The following is a 20334-nucleotide window of genomic DNA, read 5'->3' as shown; positions in this document are numbered from 1 at the left end:
TATAATTTGAAATAAATTTTATTTTATTTTTAGAACTACGAGTATATTAACAAGTTCAAATCAGTAAAATAAATAATTGTTAAAAATATCAAATAATTTAAAAATATAAATTCAAAACTTGAGGAATTCAGCACTACAAAAGTTTATCAAAAGATTTTATTTTAATTTAATTATTGAAGCATATTATATTAATAAATAAATTATAAAAATAATCACTACATTTATCTCATATTATATTTTAATTATTTATATTTAAAATATTATATTTTAATTATTTATATTAATATTTTATTATGAAATTATCACTCTACTATTAAGATTTACTACCTCTAAAAATCACACTCCATCATGATAATTAAAATATGTTTTAAATTGAGTAAAAATAATCCTATAAAATTGAGTAAAAAATTTATAAAAATAAATTCAGACAAATTTCTGCTCATGAATGCACATGCTTTTAACTAAAAGGATAGTTTAGTAATTTAATATACTAAGAAACTGCAAAACCCTACTTCTCCTGTTTCTTACAAATTTTTACTACTCCAAGTATAAACCCTTTCAGAAGAAAAAACACTTGGAAGCCTCACCTCGGAGAAGCCGAACAGAGAGTGTGATAAAAAGGCAAAATCCATGCGACCACCGAGAGGAGGCGGAGGTTTCCGTGGCGGCAGGGACGGTGGCAGAGGGAGAGGAGGTGGCCGAGGAGGCTTTGGTCGCGGTGGTGGACGTGGTGGCGGTGGGTTTCGTGATGAAGGCCCTCCTGCTGAAGTAGTGGGTTAGTGTTTTTTTTACCCCTTTGTGGTAATTGTTATTTTGGTTTTCTTGTTTGGATGCTAAGAAAATGAGAGGAACAATAAAAGAAACCCCATTTTGATGCAGTGAGGAGTAAGTACTAGGTAGTAACATTTTTTATTTACGGTTTTTCTTCCATTGCCCTTTGCTTTGTCTATACACACACATATCTTGTTGGATGCTTAGAAAATTAAATTTAATTGCAAAATTAGGGATAAAAGCAGTGGTTTTATTGCAAATAAGAGCTCGGATGTGAGTGCAAGTTATTATTTTGGTTACTTAGCAGTAAAAGATATTATTTTGTTTTGTTACTCGAACTTGAGTGTGAGTGTAAGATACAATTATATCGGACATTGGTATGTCTAATTTCTTAAAAGAACCTTCACTTGTAGGATTGCGTTTTGAAATTTGTGTCTGAAAATATGTCCGATACGGGTGTCAATACACCATACTTAAACAACAACGAACAATCTGGGCAATAATTTGACTTAACGAACAATCTGGGCAATAATTTGACTTTCTTTTGTTTGTTATTTGTGCAGAGGTATCTACATTCCTTCATGCTTGTGAGGGTGATGCAGTGACAAAGCTGAGTAATGAGAAAATACCTTTCTTTAATGCTAACATATATCTGCAAAACAAGACCCAGATTGGGAAAGTCGATGAAATCTTCGGTCCTATCAACGAATCTGTGAGTTCTGATGCTAGTTTTCAATGCATTGTTCTTAAATGTTCTGGACTTTCATATGCATGTTGGTTTATTTGCTTTCTTGCTTGTTGCAGTATTTTTCAATCAAGCTGTTGGAAGGTATTGTAGCGACCTCGTACACTGCGGGTGATAAGTTCTATATTGACCCGAGCAAACTTTTGCCTCTTGCTAGATTTCTTCCACAACCAAAGTATGTTTGCTTTTCCTTATATTCTTTCATTTACTGTCACAAAATTGCTTTGCTTTGATTTATTTTATCAGATGATCTAACCAAACTTGTCGAGTTTCAACCAAACTTGCATGGGGAAAAAACCGAAATTTTTGGGTTTCAACCTCCCCCTGTAAGTCTTTTGTTATCTCACAATCCAGTTCGGAGGCTAGGCATGTTGGTTTCTTATCTGAAATTTTCGGGACAAGTTGTGGGGCAGTTCTAGATAAAATCCACCTTGCCACGAACTTATATGGGAGAAACAAGCGAACTTTTTGGGTTTCAACCTCACCCTATAGGGCTTTCTTTTATCTGACAATCGAGTTCGGAGGCTAGGCATGTTGGTTTCTTAGCTGAAATTTTCAGGGCAGGTTGGGAGTGGTTCTAGATAAAATCCACATTGCCCCGAACATATATGAGGATAAATAACCCAACTTTTCAAGTTTCAACCTCACCTTATAGGTCTTTCTTTTATCTGACAATCAAGTTCAGAGGCTAGGCAAGTTAGTTACTTGGCTGAAATTTTCAGGGCATATTGGGGGCGGTTTTAGATAAAATCCACCTTGCCTCGACTCAATATTTTTACTAAAGTACCCCCTCTTTTAATTCTTTAACTTTTTTTTTTAATATATTTGGTTTAGTTGGTAGATTTTTGGAAATGGTGTTTAAGTTTACAGATTGGGAGGAGTTCTTTGTTTCAGGGGTCTGTTCTTGGGAGCTAGATTCAAGTCAAGTTCTGGTTTCCGATCTGTTGCCATCCTCATATGCTTCAATTTAATTTATCTTTTGATGTGAAATTGTTAGTTTGCTGGAGTTTATATAATTGGTTATGGTACATAATATCACATGATGTAATTTTGTAGGGGGCAAGCACAAGTTGGTGGAAGAGGTGGTCGTGGAGGAGGCAGAGGTGGCGGTAGAGGCGGTGGTCGTGGTGGAGGTGGTGGATTCCGTGGAAGGGGTGCTCCTAGAGGTGGCAGGGGTGGTTTTAGGGGCGGTGGCCATGGTGGTGGTTTTAGAGGCAGAGGGAGATTTTAAAGTAATAACATTTTGTAACAGTACCAATGCCCATTTATTTTATCCTTTTGCAATGTCATGGGCATTGAACTTCGAAAATTTGATTCCGAACTTGATTGCGACTGTAGCATGTTCAACACAGATACGTTCATCTCGTACTTTTGTCAATCGAAAATGCCTATAACCAAGTTTATGATACATGCTGGTGATCCAGCTTATTCCCCTCTCCACGATAGGTTATGCTCTATTGTTCTACTCCGACATAAGCCAAGCTCGAGGTTGAAACTTTATTTTATTTTTTAATAATTTCATTATAGATTTCGATCATATTTATTTTTTTTAACATAATCTGGAGAATTACTCTTAATCTTTTTTCAACTCATAAATATGAGATTAGCGCTTCAGCCTTTTACATTGGCAACAGTGTTTATACTAATCGAGTTAAGACTTAATCGATAAATTGAGATTTGAATTTTATCTAAAGAGTCTTTTTGTTTTTAAAGTTTAGAAATTTAGGAGCTCGATTTTTATGCATTAAATTTAAAATCAATTATTTTATTGTATTTTTGGTAAAATTCATTTTAGTCCCTTTTAATTTTGAAATTGAGCAAATTAGTCTTTTGAAAAAATAGGATAATTTAATCTTAACAGTTTTGAAAGTGAGCAACTAAAGATAATTAATCATGAAATTAATATTTTTATCCATTGTACATGAGTTCGATTGATATAATAATAAATTTAGCTTTCAAAGTTTACATATTTTGTCAATTTGACTTTAATTTAACAATTTTATCTTGCAACGTTTTCTAAATGTGTACATATTGAGGATGAATTTGTTGAATTTTTAAAATTAAAATTAAAATGACAAAATATGTAAACATTAAAAGTTAAATCTATTATTATACTAATAAAAATTATGTACAATTGATAGAAGACATTAACAAAATAATTAATTGTCTGAAATTGTTCACTTATTATAATTACTCACAAACGGACGAATCAATTTACTTAATTTTGAAAAATCCTTTTACCATTTTCTACTTCAAATTTTTTTATACAAATTAAATAATATACTTAAAAAATAACTCCACACATGAGATTCTCTAGTGAATTATTATGATACTTAAGACTATTACTTTCATAGCTACAGTTTGATCTCAAATAACATCCAAATAATAGAGTTTGGAAGTCTGTCAAATCAAAATTGAGTTCATTTTAGATTAGTGATAATTTTGAGTTTAGATTTTTGGGTTTAAATAATTATTTTATAGTTATTTATTTGATTTGTGTTTTGGTATTTTTCTGATTTATTTTATAATTTATGTTTAGGGTTATTATTTTCAATAATATTATCTCTAATATTCGAATTGACATCTTTCTTGAAAGTACAATGAACATTATTACTTCACTTAATATTTAGTGATGAAAGTAACATTGTTATTTTAGTGAATATAAGGAAAGTAAGCAAGGGTTTCGCTCCGCCTCAAATATAAAATTGTAATTTTAATTCTTTAAATATAATTAAATTAAAAATTAATATGAGATAAAATTATGTTTCGATTCTCTCAAAAAATATTAAAAAAATATTTAATTCCTTTAAAAACAATGAAATTATAAATTCATATGAAACAAAATCTATATTCTAATACCTTGAAAATTTTATAATTGAATTTACCTCTAGAAAAAGAAGTGAATCAGCGTGATCAAAATTTTAAGCAGAGTTGTGATCATGTTGCCCAACTTGGTACTTACGAAAGTCAAAAAGTATCGAGTGGTACCACCCAACAATGCAAAAAGTCATGCTTATCGACTGGTACTACCCAACAATGCAAAAAGTCAAACATGTTCGTGTGGCTGCCTAACGCTTTTTTTTTTTCCTTTAAATAACTTAATTTTTTTATTAATTATAAAAATATCTAAATTAAAATGATTTCCACGATATTATATAATCACACTTCAATCAATTTAAAAAAGATAATTATTTTATCAGGTCCTTAAACAATTTATATAATCACGTTTCAATTTAATACCATCAAATTATCAACAGCACCACTTAAAAATTATTATTTTTTAAAATACAATAATTAATCGACAATGAGAGGTCAGACAGAAATTGGATCATTTACTTACACAATTTTTAGATTGGATTATTTTCATAATTAATATTGCCTGTGGATTTTGTGCTCTACAGCAAAGATTTAGAAAAAGCCGTAGTTAATAATTGGATGGATATGGAAAACTTTGGCCGACCATTTTTGTCCATTTCTACCCATAAAATAAATAATAAAATAATAAACTAAAGATGGGAAAATATCAGAAAAGTGTAATTAATGTGTATATAATATTTATTTCAAAACGTAATAATAAATTATTTTTAATTGTTGCCTATAAATATCAATTAATAATACCTAAATGTGAGGTCATTTTAATTTTAGTATGAAAAAAAATTCTGTTGGGAGATTTAGAAAACGGCAGCCTCATGCTCTTTTTGACATTTTCTATGGTTCATTGTTGAATAGGCCTAAATTTTACCCTCTTTATATATATATATAAATATAAAAGCACAATTCGGACCAAGCTAAAGTTAACTCATAAACCATTTCTACAAAATTTTTATATTAATATTTATATATTTTTATTTTTATAAACAAGCAAAAGAATCAAGGAAAAAATTGGATAAAACTCATCCATGACATATTTAAATATTGGGATTGAAGTTGAATAGGTATTAGTTCAGTTGTATCGACATTGTTGTCAGTATCAGAGGACGTGAATTTAAACGCACTCAAACGCATTTATTCTTTTATTTAAATGTTGGAATGAGATTATGGGTGCTTTACAATTACACATGTAAAACTCAAACTTAGATAAGGGATGAAGCCAAAATATAATTTTATTAGTATATTAATTTATTATATCAAAATTTTTAAAAGAATTAAATTAAAATTTTATCATATTGAAAATCAAAGTGTAATTTTATCATTATAGTAATTTATAATTTTAAATAAATTAAAGGAACTGAAATGAGATTTTATTTGAAGATAAGGCTCCTGTTTGCTCTCTTAGCGCAGTTTTTGACATGGGTACTCAATAAATCCGGTTCACCAACAATGCCTCGACTTTATTAATTAATATTATAGGGGTATTGAGCATTGAATATTTAGCCATCAACGGATTAAAACATTAATTTTTTAACGATGTTAATATTAATGTCCAAGTAGGGGTGTAGGAAGAGAGGTAGATGGTAGCCTTGTCCTCCCTTAGTTACGGGTTATAATATCTCTTTTAGTCCTTTTAGTTATGAAGTATTCAATTTAATTATTTTTTGAACAAATTTTTAACTTTAGCCAACAAAATTTTAAAATTTTATTTTAGCCCCCTAATAATGAATTGTTGGCTTTACCCCTGAGCCCAAGTGTATTTCATACTAACATAACATTGTTTGTCTTATATTCCACGTTAATAAATAATTTAAAATTTTAAAAATCTAAAAGATAAAAAAACACAAAGTACACTTAGGTTGCCATGAGAGTTGACATGTTTAAAATTTAATATTTTAGTTAATATTTTTGTTAAAAAAATAACAATTGATTATTTTTAAAAGGTAAAGGGCTAAATTTAACTAAAAAAAAAGAAAGAGCTAAATTGATAAAAAATGTAAACATTAAGGGTTTAATTTATAAATATATCTTAAATTAGAAACAAATTAGGCTGCTTCTTTCCCAATTTGGTCGATATTCCCCTTTTTCTAGAGACTAAAAGCTATAATTAAATATTTCATTTTTGCTGCTAAAACCCAAAACTGAAAATCGATAAAATGACGATCAAATTATTAATGGAGTTGGTAAGCCATCATTTGACTTTGTGAAGCCATACAATAATATACCAAAAGCCCTTTTTTGAGGAGAAAACTTCTATCTTCAGCAAACGCGTTTTTTTCCAATATATCATTTAAACACTTTTTACATTCTCTGGCGTTTTCCCAAAAAAAAAAATTCTCACCATTTTTTCCTTTAATTTTCAGCTTTCTTCCTTTTACATTCTTCGTAATTCCAATCTATCATATCGCATAAACAAAGAAAAAAAATTCTGGGTTTCTAATCGAATCTCTAAATCTTTCTCTTTCATTGAAGAAAAAAATTGAAAAACATGTGTCCTATGAGGTTCTTGTTGGTGTTTTTCTCGGCGATTTTAGCTGGGTATTTCGCTTGGAGAACGGCGGTGGGTTCATCGGTTGATGCGGATGATGGGGTTTCTGAAGATTCAAGGAAAGTTGTTGCCAAAAATGAACAAGATTTCAGTTTCAAAATGGTATGCATTCGTGTTCGTATTATCATTAAATCATGTTCATATCATTATATTATTTAAATTAATTGCAATTTTTTTCCTGTTATTGAATTTCCAGATGGTTAAGAATGGATTCTGGGTATTTGTTGATATGGCTAGTGGAAGGTATTTGTGGAGGAATTTTAAGGAATTGAAGAATGATGAGAAATTAAAGAGCTCTTAACAGTTTTTGATTGAATTGTAGAATTATGTCAAACTATTTTTTTTTCTTATTCAATATGTATGAATGTGTGTATGAGAAATTGAGTTCGTTGTTGTTTCCAAAGATAGGGAAATTTGAATCTAAAGAGATGAAAAGTTCTCAATTATTGTAGATTTACCATGTTTTATGAATGAAAATTTATATAATTAGAATCTTTGGTTGATGAACTGAATTTCCTGCAAATTTTATTTCTGTATTAGAGCTTAATGCTTTTTGAATAAATTTTCGAATTTTAATTTTGTGGATAGAGAAAACAGTATTCCGTGAGTTTTAATCTGTTTAAGAGTTTGATTCGATTATAAATTTAGTTATTTATAACTCAATGTGGTTATTGGATATCGAAAAATCGTTCATTTGTAATTGTAATGATTTGTAGTTGTGTTATAAAAACTACTATAAAAACATTAAAAACTGTTGACACAATTTATAGAAGGTGGTGGAGATTAGAGGTGTGCATGGGCTGGGCGGCTCAGCCCGGCCCGAAGGCCCGTCCGAAAAATGAAAGGGTTTGGGTAAAAATATAGGCTCGAAAAAAGGGCTTGGACAAAAAACGAGGCCCGTTTAGAAAACGGGCCGAGCCTCGGGTAAGATTTTTTGGCCCAGGCCTGGCCCGATTTTAATATTAAATTATTTTTAAAATTTTTTATTTTAATTTTAAATAACTTTAGTACTTTTACTTTACTTTTTTGTTGTTTTGATGTTATTTTGATATTGTAAAACTTTTGTTATTAATATAATTTAATTCTTAATTTAGTTTTAATTTGTTTCAATTTTTCAATTTTAATATAATTACTTTTTATTATATTTTTAATTTATGTATTATTTTAATAATTATTTTAGTCCCATTATTTATTTATTTTTGTTTTAATATTTGTTTTATGTTTTAAATGTATTTGATTTATTATATTTTAAAGTTTTTTATTTAATAAAAAAGAAAAAAATAATATGATCTGGCCGGGCTCGGGCCTACCATTTTTTTCTCAGGCCGGGCTCGGAAAAATTTTCAGGCCCATATTTCGGGCAGGGCCCGGGCCTTGAAAATGGGCCTAAAATTTTTTATGGGCCCGGCTCGGCCCATGCACACCTCTAGTGGAGATAAGGAAGTTAGTTTATCTATATCAAGCGGAGAGTCGAAATAGGAGGTTGAGGAGAGGAGGAATACTTGGGTTTTTCTCGAGGAAGAAGGAGATCCTTTGTCTGTCATGCTATAGGGTATACATAAGGGGTATCCCTATCCCGTTATGCCATGTAGTTGACAATATGAAGGGTAGCTTGCCTATGTGATCGGCCAGGTTGTAGAGCCGTTACAAATCAATTGCCACTATATGTACTACTGTGTGATCCTGCTATGATATTTTCTTTATAGAGATTGTTATACTTTGTGGTCCCTACAAAGAGTTCGTAGTGAATCGTCTCAACTAAGACTTGTGGAGGGTCACTTATGGATGGTTTGGACAAGAGTCGCATTAAAGGATGCTAAATGGAGGGTTACACTCACGGTTCGTCCCAAGCAGTCCTCAATGAAGGGTCCATGACAAGTCACCTCTTGCTCTACCACGTGTCCTTGTCAAGACAATGGTATAACAAAAAAAAATCATAGTTGTTGAAATCAGACTAAGTCAGACGGTTGACCTGGTTAAATTAAAAATCAGTTGGTTCAACGGTTCAATCAATATTACAAAACTTTTTTTAATTGAATCAATCTGAACCACTACAAAATTGAAAATTGAATCTGGTTTGGGCTAATGTAATCTTTAACCCGTTTAATTTTCATTACATGTCAACCTTAAAAAAAGCTAAAATGTAAAAATTAAAATAGAAATAAATAGGGTGAATTAGTTTTTATTTGGGATAATAATTTATTTGGCCCATTAACTTTATATAAAAAAGTCATTTTTGCTCTCAATTTAATTTTTCATCTTTTTAACTAAGGTTTGTTAATTTTAATAACGTGACATGCACGTGGATTGTCATGTCACATTACAATTAATTATAAAAGAATATTTTAAAAATATTTTAAAAATTAAAATTAATTAATTATTAATATGACATTCACATTACGATTCAGTGCATGATACGTTAGCAAAGTTAATAAATATTAATTTTTCTATCTATTTTGAGATGGTTTAACAAATAGTACAAATTTAATATCCAGAAGAGATGAAAAATTAAATAAAGAGTTAAAATAATTTTTTAAAAAAATTGGAAGATGAGATAAACCTTTATGATTTTTGCCCTTTGCTACGTTGCTGTTAAAGCCGCCGTCTACGGTTTGCTATCGCCTCTTCAACGTCGAAATTGATTTTAATATAACAACTATACAAAGGAGAATGAGTAACAAATAGTTGTAATTAAAAATAGGTTGAAACAAATTTGAAATCAACAACTTAATTTTTATTTAGATTTTAAAATTTTTAAAATTTTAAATTAATAAAATAAAATTATATTTTAACTCTCTTAAAATTATAAAAATTAATTTAATCTTTTAAAATTATAAAATAAAATTATTAAAATAATAAAATTATTTTTATTATTATAAAATTATAATTTAATTTCGACTCTTCTAAATTTTTTTTCCTAACTTCAGCCCGCTTCAAATAATGTACGAGAAAAAGATGAAGGCTTTGAGATGAGAGTTTTTGCTTTGGAAGAAAATAAAGAGGATGCTAGGAGGCGCGTGATTTTTTTTAAAAAATGCTTTGTATTTGGCACCATCCTTACGCTCTCTTTTTCTTTATTGTCATAATTACTTCAATGTTTTGTACCATGTGTAAATTTAATGGTTTTGTGGGTAGCTTTAATGACAAATGGTTTTACTGTTGGTTTAAATTTTTATAGGTTAATGCAGGCTTTATAAATTTTGAATTTAGTTTTTTAATTTATTTTTAGATTTTAACATTCATTCTAATTATTAATAAAATTAATTATTTTATTAAATTTATTGATATAGCATTTTGAAATAAAAAATTCACTTGGTAGAAATTTAATTAAAAAATAGTAATGAAATAAATTTAATAAAATATTTTTAACAATGTTCATAATTGAACTTGAATTTTAAATTTTGAAAAATAAAATGGCTAAATTTTTAAGAATAAAAGTAAACAAGCTAAATTCTAAATTTAAATATTTTCAATTCATTCTCTAGCATATTTGAATTTAGATAAGCTTGAAGAAATTTTTGAGGAATATATTGGCTAATTTAAATAAGAATTTTATATAATTTTTAAGTTTATTATTTTTAAAAAAGAGAAGGATTTGTTTTATTATTCTTACAAGAACTCATGCCTTATCGAGTATGTTATCTTATTTTAAAATTAGTTTATTCTTCACAATACGAATTTCAATGAAGCGAGTTTAATTATTAGTTAAGTCACAGTAAATGAGGGAACTATTCTGAAAAGACTAAAATCTCAAGCTTAAGGATGGAGTTATCTGATAAAAAGACACATTTGTCATCTTTTAAATGCTATTTAAATTTAATTTCAAAATAAGACAAACTAACATGCAAATAAATTAAAAGTTTAATTAGATGCCGCAATACTTTCAAGTGAGACTCTTTTTTCGACTAATCTAAAAAAGATAATTACTTCATCAAGTCCCTAAATATTTTTCTAAACATTTTTCTCCTACACGTTTCAATACGATACTGCCAATTTATTAGACAGCTTCAAAAATTTTGTTTTCTGTGGGAAATTTTTAAGGCGGTGCTGCCTGAAAAAAAAAGTGGCATCCAACTTTACTATAAATAATTTCATAATCTTTTAAACTTATAGAATCAAATTCCTAAAAATCCCTGCTTTGTTACTTTCTTTCCTATGTCTATGCCGTCTTAAGCTCCTATAATATATTATTTTCTCTCTAAAATTATATATATTTTTAGTCAAGAACTAAAATAATAAAATTGGTTTCTCTTTTGTTTCCTTTTTACTCCCCCCCAAACTTGCTAAGCTTTCAACTTTCAATCAAGCTTCAATTTTTGTCCTCTCTCTCAGGTACTTGCCAACCTCTTTGTTACTTACTTTCATGTGATGGGTAGTTTTTAATTTCTAGAAAACTACTCAAAATGTGATAAAAACATGCACCCTTTGTTGGGTTTTATATGTAAATGATGAAACATTTTCCTTTTGGGGTTTATTGAAGTCATCACTGTTAGATCACAGCAAGTCCGCTACGAAATGATTTGGGTTTTTAAGCTTTGATCCTTTTATAGATAAATAGAAGATGCATTTTATGTGTTTGCTGTTTTGCCTGTCCTATTAGCTGTTTAATGGTGGAGATTTGCTTCCCTCACTATGATGTGTAGGATTAAAGAGATTTGTGAAGAAATAAGCATGTTTTATCGATTTGAAACATATTTTAGAAGATTCTAAGTAGTGACTAGAACAATGTGAATGAAATGGAAAAATGAAAATCAAGTTTATGTATCCTTCAGCAGCTTAATTTTTAGAAAATTAAGAACATTTTATGAATTTCTATAAACTATGAAGCTATCTTTCTCTGATCCGACACATATCTCGATATGGATACGAGGGTATGATGTTCTAAGAGGGCTCCAAGTATTCAATACTGACACCTGGGTCTGAACATCGTAGTTATTAAGTATTGAGGTTTAGAGAGGCTTCTGTATATACAATGGGCACTATAAACCTCTCATACTATTTTTTAGTGGTGTCTGGTATACAGTAATCTGGTTGTCATATACTGATTCTGTGTTTACTTCTCGTATTCATAGAGAATTGAAGACTAGGGAAGTTAAGATGTCGACTATGGGAAATTCGACAAATATATTTTGGCAAGAATCGCCTGTTGGGAAGCTTGAGAGACAGAAGCTACTTAACCAAAAGGGTTGTGTCGTATGGATCACTGGTCTTAGCGGATCAGGTTTATAGTAAAAAATGACTCTCTTATCTACTTTTATTTTTCCTTCCGAGCCATGATTCCCATTCCTTGAAACTTAAAACAATTATCAGCTTGCTTTGCTTCATCCTGGTTTCAAATTTGAAAAATGCTTCTTAGATCCAATGATCATGTTTCAGGTAAAAGCACACTTGCATGTTCACTAAGTAGGGAACTTCATACAAGAGGCAAGCTATCCTACATACTTGATGGGGACAACGTTCGACATGGATTAAACAAGGATCTTGGTTTCAAGGCTGAAGATCGAACAGAAAATATTCGCAGGGTTGGTAAGTATGTTGAGAAGTAGAAGTCTATATAGCTAACGTGTTTGGTTTATGTAAATAGTCTATATAGCTAACGTGTTTGGTTTATGTAAATAGTTTTGTCCAGCAAGCAAGACTTGTAATATATGACTGCAAATCGTGGCAAAAGTTCAGCTATCTGCAGTTTAACTGTTATTAAACACTGTATTATTACTGTATATGATTGTTACCTTTGTTGCTTCAACTCTTCACTTTCCCTGAAGTACCTGTATTTGACACAATATGAGGGAATGATTCTCCAAAGATATGAATAGACTTAGAAATTTTTTTTAAGTATACCCATATCCAACATTCACATTGGAGTCCGGGTAACTAGATGGTTTACACGAGTTCGGCTTTTCTTTTGGAAGAGCCCGGTTAGGGCACTGTTCTTCTTTGATTTATTTCATTTCATGTTGTTTCTAACATTTTGTGCGTCTAATTCAGGTGAAGTGGCAAAGCTCTTTGCAGATGCTGGTTTAATCTGCATTGCCAGTCTAATATCTCCATATAGGAAAGACCGTGATGCATGCCGAGCAATGTTGCCGGATGCTTTTATCGAGGCAAGGCTCCTTCTAAGTGGTTCTCATCTTTGCTTATGTTGTTGTTTGTACTTAAGTTGAAATGCCTTTTTCTTTGTACACTTGCAGGTTTTCATGAACATGCCCCTAGCATTATGTGAAGAGCGAGATCCGAAAGGTCTTTACAAGCTTGCCCGTGCTGGAAAGATTAAAGGTGTGCTCAATTTCCTTCATACATTCATTAACATTAAGTTGCCTTGTCCATGTTAACAGCAATATATACGCATTGTCATATAGAAATTCATGGTGATTTCTTTTTTAATGGATGAATTGTAGAAGATGATTCCTCATTTCTCCTTTACCAACTAATTGCGTTACTTTTGCAGGTTTTACTGGCATAGATGATCCTTACGAACCACCTTTGAACTGTGAGGTATGTGTTTAATTGAATACGGAAATTATTAGTGGCGGCATTGTGAATTAAAATTAGGCTATTATTCTGATATAAATACTGCTAGTTTACGGGTAATCGTTTTCCTCCTTTATAGATAGAACTAAATCAGAAAGATGGAGTTTGTCCCACACCTAGTGCCATGGCTGAGGAAGTAGTTACTTACTTGGAGGACAAAGGATATCTGCAAGATTAGCGACCAATTCTCGGTTGTCATGGTCGAGCCTCGGTTGTCATGGTCGAGCATTCTCAATCGAGTTCAATTGCCCGCCAACTTTGTATTCCTTTCGTCCCAAGTAATTGTTATCTTTTAAGTGGACAGGGTTTTCAAGTTAGTGGGCACATCAAGGTCACTAACAACTCCATTGTTTTACTGGAAATTACGGATTGAGGTCATTGGATTTATTACTTGTATTCTGGATATTTATGAATGAACACCACTCGTGTCTCAGTTTGAACTTCTTATATTTACAACATTCTAGTCTTTAAAGCGAGTGCATTCAAGTGGATATGCCATGTTGCGGAATAAACTCCGTACTGGTGCATTCATGGTGGATCCAGGAAAATTGTGGCATGCATCGAAAATCAAGTCTTATTTGTGTATTTTATCCTGCAGAAATTGAAACCGAGATGGCAGGTGCATTTTCAATTCAAATCATGTAATGTATATAGACATTATTATCATCAATTGCGATAAATACTAGTAAATAAAGAGACTGTAAAATAACGGTCGTAACTGTCTGCATAAATAATTTCATTTTGAAAATTCTGTCCCCCATGAAATTCAGAAAAATAAAAATTGAGTCAGTTTTCGATTAACTACAAACCGGTACTTCCGACCACCATGGAGAACAGCATCAAATGGTTTGCTTCCATAGGGCTTTTGGTGAACCTCCATACTTGTAGCTTTCAAGAACTTAATCAATTTCCCGAAGCCTATCAATGCTGTTTAGATGCTTTGTTGAGTTGTATTCTTGTGCATCGAGGAGTTCGTTCGAGTATGTTCTTCGGATTGATCGATTCCAGGATTTTTTACAACAGTTTGCAAGATGTCCATCACACCTCAGTCGTACTGTGACCTGCAACAAAAACAAACTAGGTTAACCTGTTATTTATGTTATTCCCAGTGTACCCATTTCACTTGTTTGCAGTGCTTCCGTCTCTTGAACAAAAAGCAGACATAAAGCATGAGTCAAAGACCAAGACATCTATTTGATGTCAAAACAAAACAATTGAAATTTTCAAACCGATCAAATGCACTTCAATAACAGTTATAAACACTTAAAAGTCATACCAACTTCAACAATCATCCGAAAATGAGAGCACCGGCATGAAAATGTTATTGTCCTTAAGTCACCAACAAGAATTTTATTCTTGTATCTACTACTTAATGGCTTGTTTTACAACATGAGTAACAGTCTGACAAGCGAATGCTACCGTTGAACATGAACTAACACACAAATCATAACATTGAAAAATATCAGCATGCCAGAAATAAATGAACCACCATGGATTTATCAATAAGAAAAAATTCAATCATGAAAGTACCTACGATTTCCTAGCTTAATGAGATGAACAATAATGTGTCACTCTTTGATTTTATAAGTATAACTCGTAAATATTTCTCCGGCTAATTAATTTCTTGAACAGATATTCGAAAACTTCAAAATCTATCACGAACCTGACTCATTTGAGGACGAAGAATAGGAGAGTGCTCGATGCACAAAGAGGCAGTCGAAACCATGCGATTCGCTTCCTTTGGATCATAATCATCACCTAGGGAAGGATCAATGAGCCCTTTAATATCATTCTTATCAAGCAGAGGCTTTGCCTACAAGAATCAAAAGAGTATAACCATTTTTTTTACGATTACAATATAATTGGAGTTTGGAGGGATCAAATTCATCTCGAGGAAATATACCCATATTACGATGCTTTGTTGTTGATCATCTAAAACTCTCCGTCCTGCAATGAGCTCCAAAAGTAGAACTCCAAATGCATATACATCGGTTTTCTCATTAACTAAGCCATGCATGAAGTATTCAGGAGCCAAGTAGCTGCATCTCGAGAAACAAATGTGTCAGCGTTACCAAAGAAGTATTTATTAACTCGATACAGATACTTTAGGCTTACAAACCCAAAGGTGCCTTCAAATTTCGATACATTGTGGTGAGTCCACTGTTTTGGTAGCCACTTTGCAAGGCCGAAATCGCAAATCTGGATGAGAAATCGGCCAACATAATCAAACAATAGAACGAAGAAAGGGAATGGTAATACAACAGATCATTAAGAGCTTTATAAAACAACTGTCATAAACTTAGTTCTTATACATAAATTGTTTTATATTAACAAAGAAAAGCACGAAACTGACATCCCTGCAAGCCTCTTGGCAGGATATGGAGTCAGAAAACTCGACTTTCATAACTAAAACACATGTAATATTCAAAACTTTCACCATAACTACAGCCACCAGAAGAGTGAGCACAAAGGAAGAAAGCAATCAATATCTCACATACGCTTCGCATTGGCTCGACCCAAAGTTGCCAAATTTACGATCTAAAAATTAAAGCTTGCACAAGGCTCCGCCCGCACTTAATGAAAGCGTCCGGTATAACAACCATGATCTAGGACAGCAACATAACCAATATAATTTGACCAGTTTAACTAGGAGAAATGGAAAAAATAACTAGTATTAGGTGATCCAATGTATGGCATTGAAAAGTTTCAGAGTATAGCAAATAGAAATCCTTATCGTTTTGCAGATGAAATGACCTAAGCTCAAAAATACACATGGTCGTCTATGCCTCCATAAGCAATGATTTTTTTTTTCCTGCATCTACTCATTAGTAGTATAAATTTTCTCGTTTTACAATGTTATACTATATTACCCCTACTCGTCATTTTCCTTGAAGTATTCTTATCCAACACATATTCAAACATGAGTATTAGAGTATGATCCTCCAAATATATCGAAAAGGCTTACAAAAACAATATATGGGGAATATTAGTTTCTGCATGTCTCAACGCATTATGCAACTTTTTTGTGTTCCTCTAACTATATGTTCTTATGATTTAGTACGTAAATAGCAACAGGGACAGTGAAGTAAACCATGTCCTGCAAAATTATTGAAAATTTTCAAAGAGAATAGTAATATAGATTTTGGCCACGAAGTATGCATAGATCATTTCGATATATATATAGTAGCTAGTTCACATAGATAACCTGGATTACTTAATATTGGAGTAGCAGTTTCATGATTTCTTTGTATCATGAATGACATAGATGTGTGTTTTGGACTCCGTACACTCCGGATTCCTGCAAATCTTTCACGGCCCTCTGTTTTTAAAACATCTAATTCGGTGTAGCCTACGAATTTAAGACTTGAGAAGTACCTGAGGCTCAAAATTCTCGGTAAGCAGAATGTTTTCAGCCTTGATATCTCGATGAATAATACGCCTTTCGCAACTCTCGTGAAGATATGTGAGGCCATCGGCCGTACCCAAAGCAATCTTATATCTTTTACTCCAATCTAGTATTCCTTTTGATCCTGGATAAAGTCAAGAGCATCACAAGATTTCATAAAAATTGAATAATTACTACTTGAGATATACAATCCAGACCATTAAGAACAAACCATGAAGAACCGATGCCAAACTGCCGAATGGAGATAACTGAAAAACAAGGTGCATTCCTCCTTCTACGCCACACCCAATCAATGTAGCAGTGTTCGGATGGTTTACATGCGCTATAATGCCAAGCTCACTCAGGAAGGCAGCTGTCATCTCATCCGATGTCCCTTTTGTCGCACGTTTTATTGCGACAAATCTTCCATCTTTCAAACAACCCTTGTAGACTATTGAGTAACCACCCATTCCAATTATGTTTTCTACAAGAAAAAGAACCTTATATTCGTCTGCATCACTAAACCTTTATGCCATTATATTTTACTGTTTTTGCAAGTATTTTGAAGCCTTGAAATTAATTGCATACCGCGGTTAAAGTTGTCAGTTGCAGCTCGGAGCTCGGGTAGGCTAAAGTTTTGTAAAGAAGACTTGTAGTTGTACAATTCTTGCATCATAGGATCCTCTTCCACCCTCTTGCTGCTCTTTCTTGATCGCTTCGATGCAGAGAGAATGGGGATCGAAGCGAAGTGCTTTTTCGATCTTCTTTTCCATAATTGGAAGAGTTTTTTCCAGTTAGAAAGTGCTACCGAACCTGTGCAACTAACTACTGCGTGCGGGCTATTATCAGGTGAATTTTTGTTGGATTCCGAGCCTTCAAAGCATGCTTCTATAACTCCTTTTGGAGACGATCTATCTTGTTTCTCCTTTTCGATGTTGGGGCCCCGTAATTCTTCGATGCAATAAGAAACAAAGAGTGGTAAAGAGCTTGAAGTACTAAAACACATGAACCACATAAAGATAGGAATAACTACCATGGGCGGATCCATATGAAGAAACCATAGCCTCTTGTCTTCTATGTCTTGCTTGAACAACCATATCTTCGAAGTTCTGCTCCGGCCTATCGCCTGAACCGATGGAGTCCGAACTGGAAGAAATCAATGGTCATTACAAATCAAAAATCCAAATAAAAAGCTAGAAATCAGGATCTGTGCTTGTCTCATTATGTTTATAGGTGACTTTGCTATGGAGGAGATATTTATAAACTTAGAAGTGAATGATTTGTTGAATAACCAAAAGAAAAAAGAATGAAAATCATAATCACATCAATGAAAACTTGAAAATCCAATATATATATATATATATATATAAGCATTATTTACGTAACAGGGAATAAGAAATGATGAAAATGGGAAAATTCCTGAAGGAAAATAACCAAAAATGCATGTTTATCATGTATATTTATGTTTAGAAAATCCCCAAAAATAAAACTTGAAATCACCACTTAAATGGGAATGAAAACCAACAATCTTCTTTGTAAGACAGAGAAACTGCACAAAAAAAACGAAGATCTATACATTTTTCATATCTTTTCCAAAAAAATCAAATGGAAGAAACCATTGAGATACCACTCACCAACCATTAGACAAATACCAAAAAGAGCTCATCTAACATTCAATCAAAATTAGAAGAAAAACAGAACTTTCAATAAAACTAAGGAGAAAACAAATTAAGAACTCATTTGCAGGCATTTTTTAAAAGATAAGACATTCTCAAATGAGATGACATGAGGCATACAAACCTTAAAGTTGCTTGTTTCTGGTCATTAATGTCAGCCATGAGCACTATCAAAACAAGCAAATAAACCAAACCAAACAACTATGTGACAGAGAGAAAGCAAAGCAAGTAAGAGAAAGAGAGAGACACCAAACAAAAGGGAGAAGAAAAAATTATTAGAAATGGTTTCTATGATATTATAGCCCTGTTCTTTAGTAGTCAAATTAAATTCTGAACCCCACAAAATTCCCATTGTTTATGTTTTGCTTTCTAATTCTAAGCCCCCGAAAATGGCAACCTCAAACTCTAAAAATAACTATATATGGAAAAGTATTTACTGCTTTCTCTCTCTCTCTTTAAAGATTTCTATGATAGCATACAAGGCCTCCGGTGTCGACAGTATGCTTGGTTTGTTCTAACGTGATTGAACCCATTATTTTTTTTCAGTTAAAATGTGCTAGTGCTGTACTTTAATAAAATTTGAGATTTAATCCTTATAGTTAAAAATTAACTTTTTACTATTTAAAAATATTAGTCCTATTGAGTATTTTTTCTGTGTATCTTAGAGATGGTGTGGTCTGATTATTTATATGATAGGGTACTATTTATTGATAAGACAGATTAAGTAGACTTCATGCATGTAAATATATTCCCTACTCTAGTCTAAACAAGTGTCTACATGGTTCCGACTTTATGCAACCTCACAATACAGAGACCAAGTCTTGCTCGTCAATCTACAAACTTAACTTGCAAACTCACTCCGTGAACTTAGTATTTGGGTTAAACCTACGAGTTCATTAGGATTCAACTCAGGCCTAATAATGATTATCCTAACAAGTTTAATCATTATCATCGTCTGTAATTTGTCAAATTTTGTTAACATGTTTATTTTTCGCTAATCATATGTCACATTATATGAAAACAATCTAATCAATGTGCGAAGTTGATAAATTTTGAGAGAAAATACTAATAATGTCAATGATTAGACTGAATTTTTTAAATTAAAATTTTAAGTAGGTAGGCCAAATATCAAATTTTATCAAAATACAATTATTGACAGCATATTTTAAACTATTTTTCTATATGAATGAGCTTAATGTAATATTGAGATTAATAGGATTAATCAAACAATTTTGGTGTTCATTCCATGAGTGATTTATATTACTCTAATTGAGTGACAGTTTAGATTATTTTAATGAAATACAATGACCTTCTCTATAACAGTCATTTGTTATAATGACATTTCGTTATAATAGATACGTTTTAGTATAATCAAATTTTTATGTTTTACTTTAACATTTTATAACAGTTTTTCCGTTATAACAACAACAACAACCAACTATCGCTATGAAGTACATTATTTATTAAATTAGTTCTCTAAAATAAAATATTGTCTAAAATTTTAAGTAAAATTATAATTATTTCATAAGGTTATTAATTATAATTTATTAAATAAAAAACTTTAATTAAAATATTATTTTAATAAATATTTAAATTTCACATGAAAAAATTCTATTATTCATATTTTATTAAATAAAAAAATCTTTAATAAGTGGAATAAATATTCAATAAACTATGAAGATCTCCCGTTCATATTCTATCATAAATTTGGAACTTCATAAACTTATAAATAGAATATTTGAATTTAATAACTTAAAATAAATTTATTTATTTATTTTGATAACTCATACTAATTAACTGAACTTGT

General features: G+C 31.4%; 4 protein-coding genes across 7 annotated transcripts; 3 read left to right on the top strand and 1 right to left on the bottom strand.

Annotated features, from left to right (window-relative positions):
- Window positions 1-495: 495 nt before the first annotated feature.
- LOC108471208 (putative H/ACA ribonucleoprotein complex subunit 1-like protein 1) lies at window positions 496-2924 on the top strand. The gene is made up of 4 exons (XM_017772820.2): window positions 496-775; window positions 1335-1483; window positions 1576-1691; window positions 2573-2924. Exons 1-4 carry the CDS (start codon window positions 631-633, stop codon window positions 2745-2747), a joined length of 585 nt encoding a protein of 194 aa, XP_017628309.1. The 5' UTR covers window positions 496-630; the 3' UTR covers window positions 2748-2924.
- A 3605-nt stretch (window positions 2925-6529) lies between these two features.
- LOC108472843 (uncharacterized) lies at window positions 6530-7442 on the top strand. Its single transcript, XM_017774398.2, has 2 exons — window positions 6530-7037; window positions 7132-7442. The coding sequence occupies exons 1-2, from the start codon at window positions 6876-6878 to the stop codon at window positions 7234-7236; spliced, it is 267 nt and encodes an 88-aa protein (XP_017629887.1). The 5' UTR covers window positions 6530-6875; the 3' UTR covers window positions 7237-7442.
- Window positions 7443-10923: 3481 nt separating this feature from the next.
- Window positions 10924-14175, top strand: LOC108470928 (adenylyl-sulfate kinase 3). 3 transcript variants are annotated; one of them, XM_017772454.2, is made up of 7 exons: window positions 10924-11267; window positions 12008-12156; window positions 12312-12461; window positions 12924-13039; window positions 13127-13211; window positions 13384-13430; window positions 13546-13938. In XM_017772454.2, exons 2-7 carry the CDS (start codon window positions 12033-12035, stop codon window positions 13642-13644), a joined length of 621 nt encoding a protein of 206 aa, XP_017627943.1. In that variant the 5' UTR covers window positions 10924-11267; window positions 12008-12032; the 3' UTR covers window positions 13645-13938. The 3 variants fall into 3 exon arrangements, with proteins under 3 accessions (XP_017627943.1, XP_052878296.1, XP_052878295.1); XM_053022336.1 differs by lacking the exon at window positions 13546-13938 and adding an exon at window positions 14065-14175 and having other exon boundaries at window positions 10968-11267; XM_053022335.1 differs by lacking the exon at window positions 10924-11267 and adding an exon at window positions 11316-11459.
- LOC108470927 (receptor-like cytosolic serine/threonine-protein kinase RBK2) lies at window positions 13624-19042 on the bottom strand. 2 transcript variants are annotated; one of them, XM_017772453.2, is made up of 9 exons: window positions 18652-19042; window positions 17885-17997; window positions 17440-17802; window positions 17084-17335; window positions 16842-16996; window positions 15586-15665; window positions 15370-15505; window positions 15130-15279; window positions 13624-14527 (listed from the first exon to the last, which is right to left on the bottom strand). In XM_017772453.2, the coding sequence occupies exons 1-9, from the start codon at window positions 18687-18689 to the stop codon at window positions 14366-14368; spliced, it is 1449 nt and encodes a 482-aa protein (XP_017627942.1). In that variant the 5' UTR covers window positions 18690-19042; the 3' UTR covers window positions 13624-14365. The 2 variants fall into 2 exon arrangements, with proteins under 2 accessions (XP_017627942.1, XP_052878294.1); XM_053022334.1 differs by lacking the exon at window positions 18652-19042 and adding an exon at window positions 18486-18624 and having other exon boundaries at window positions 14068-14527.
- Window positions 19043-20334: the final 1292 nt, after the last annotated feature.

The sequence above is a fragment of the Gossypium arboreum genome, chromosome 11, assembly GCF_025698485.1.
Source record: "Gossypium arboreum isolate Shixiya-1 chromosome 11, ASM2569848v2, whole genome shotgun sequence".
In the NCBI taxonomy this organism is placed as follows: domain Eukaryota; kingdom Viridiplantae; phylum Streptophyta; class Magnoliopsida; order Malvales; family Malvaceae; genus Gossypium; species Gossypium arboreum.
This window is presented reverse-complemented; position numbering and strand designations above follow the sequence as displayed.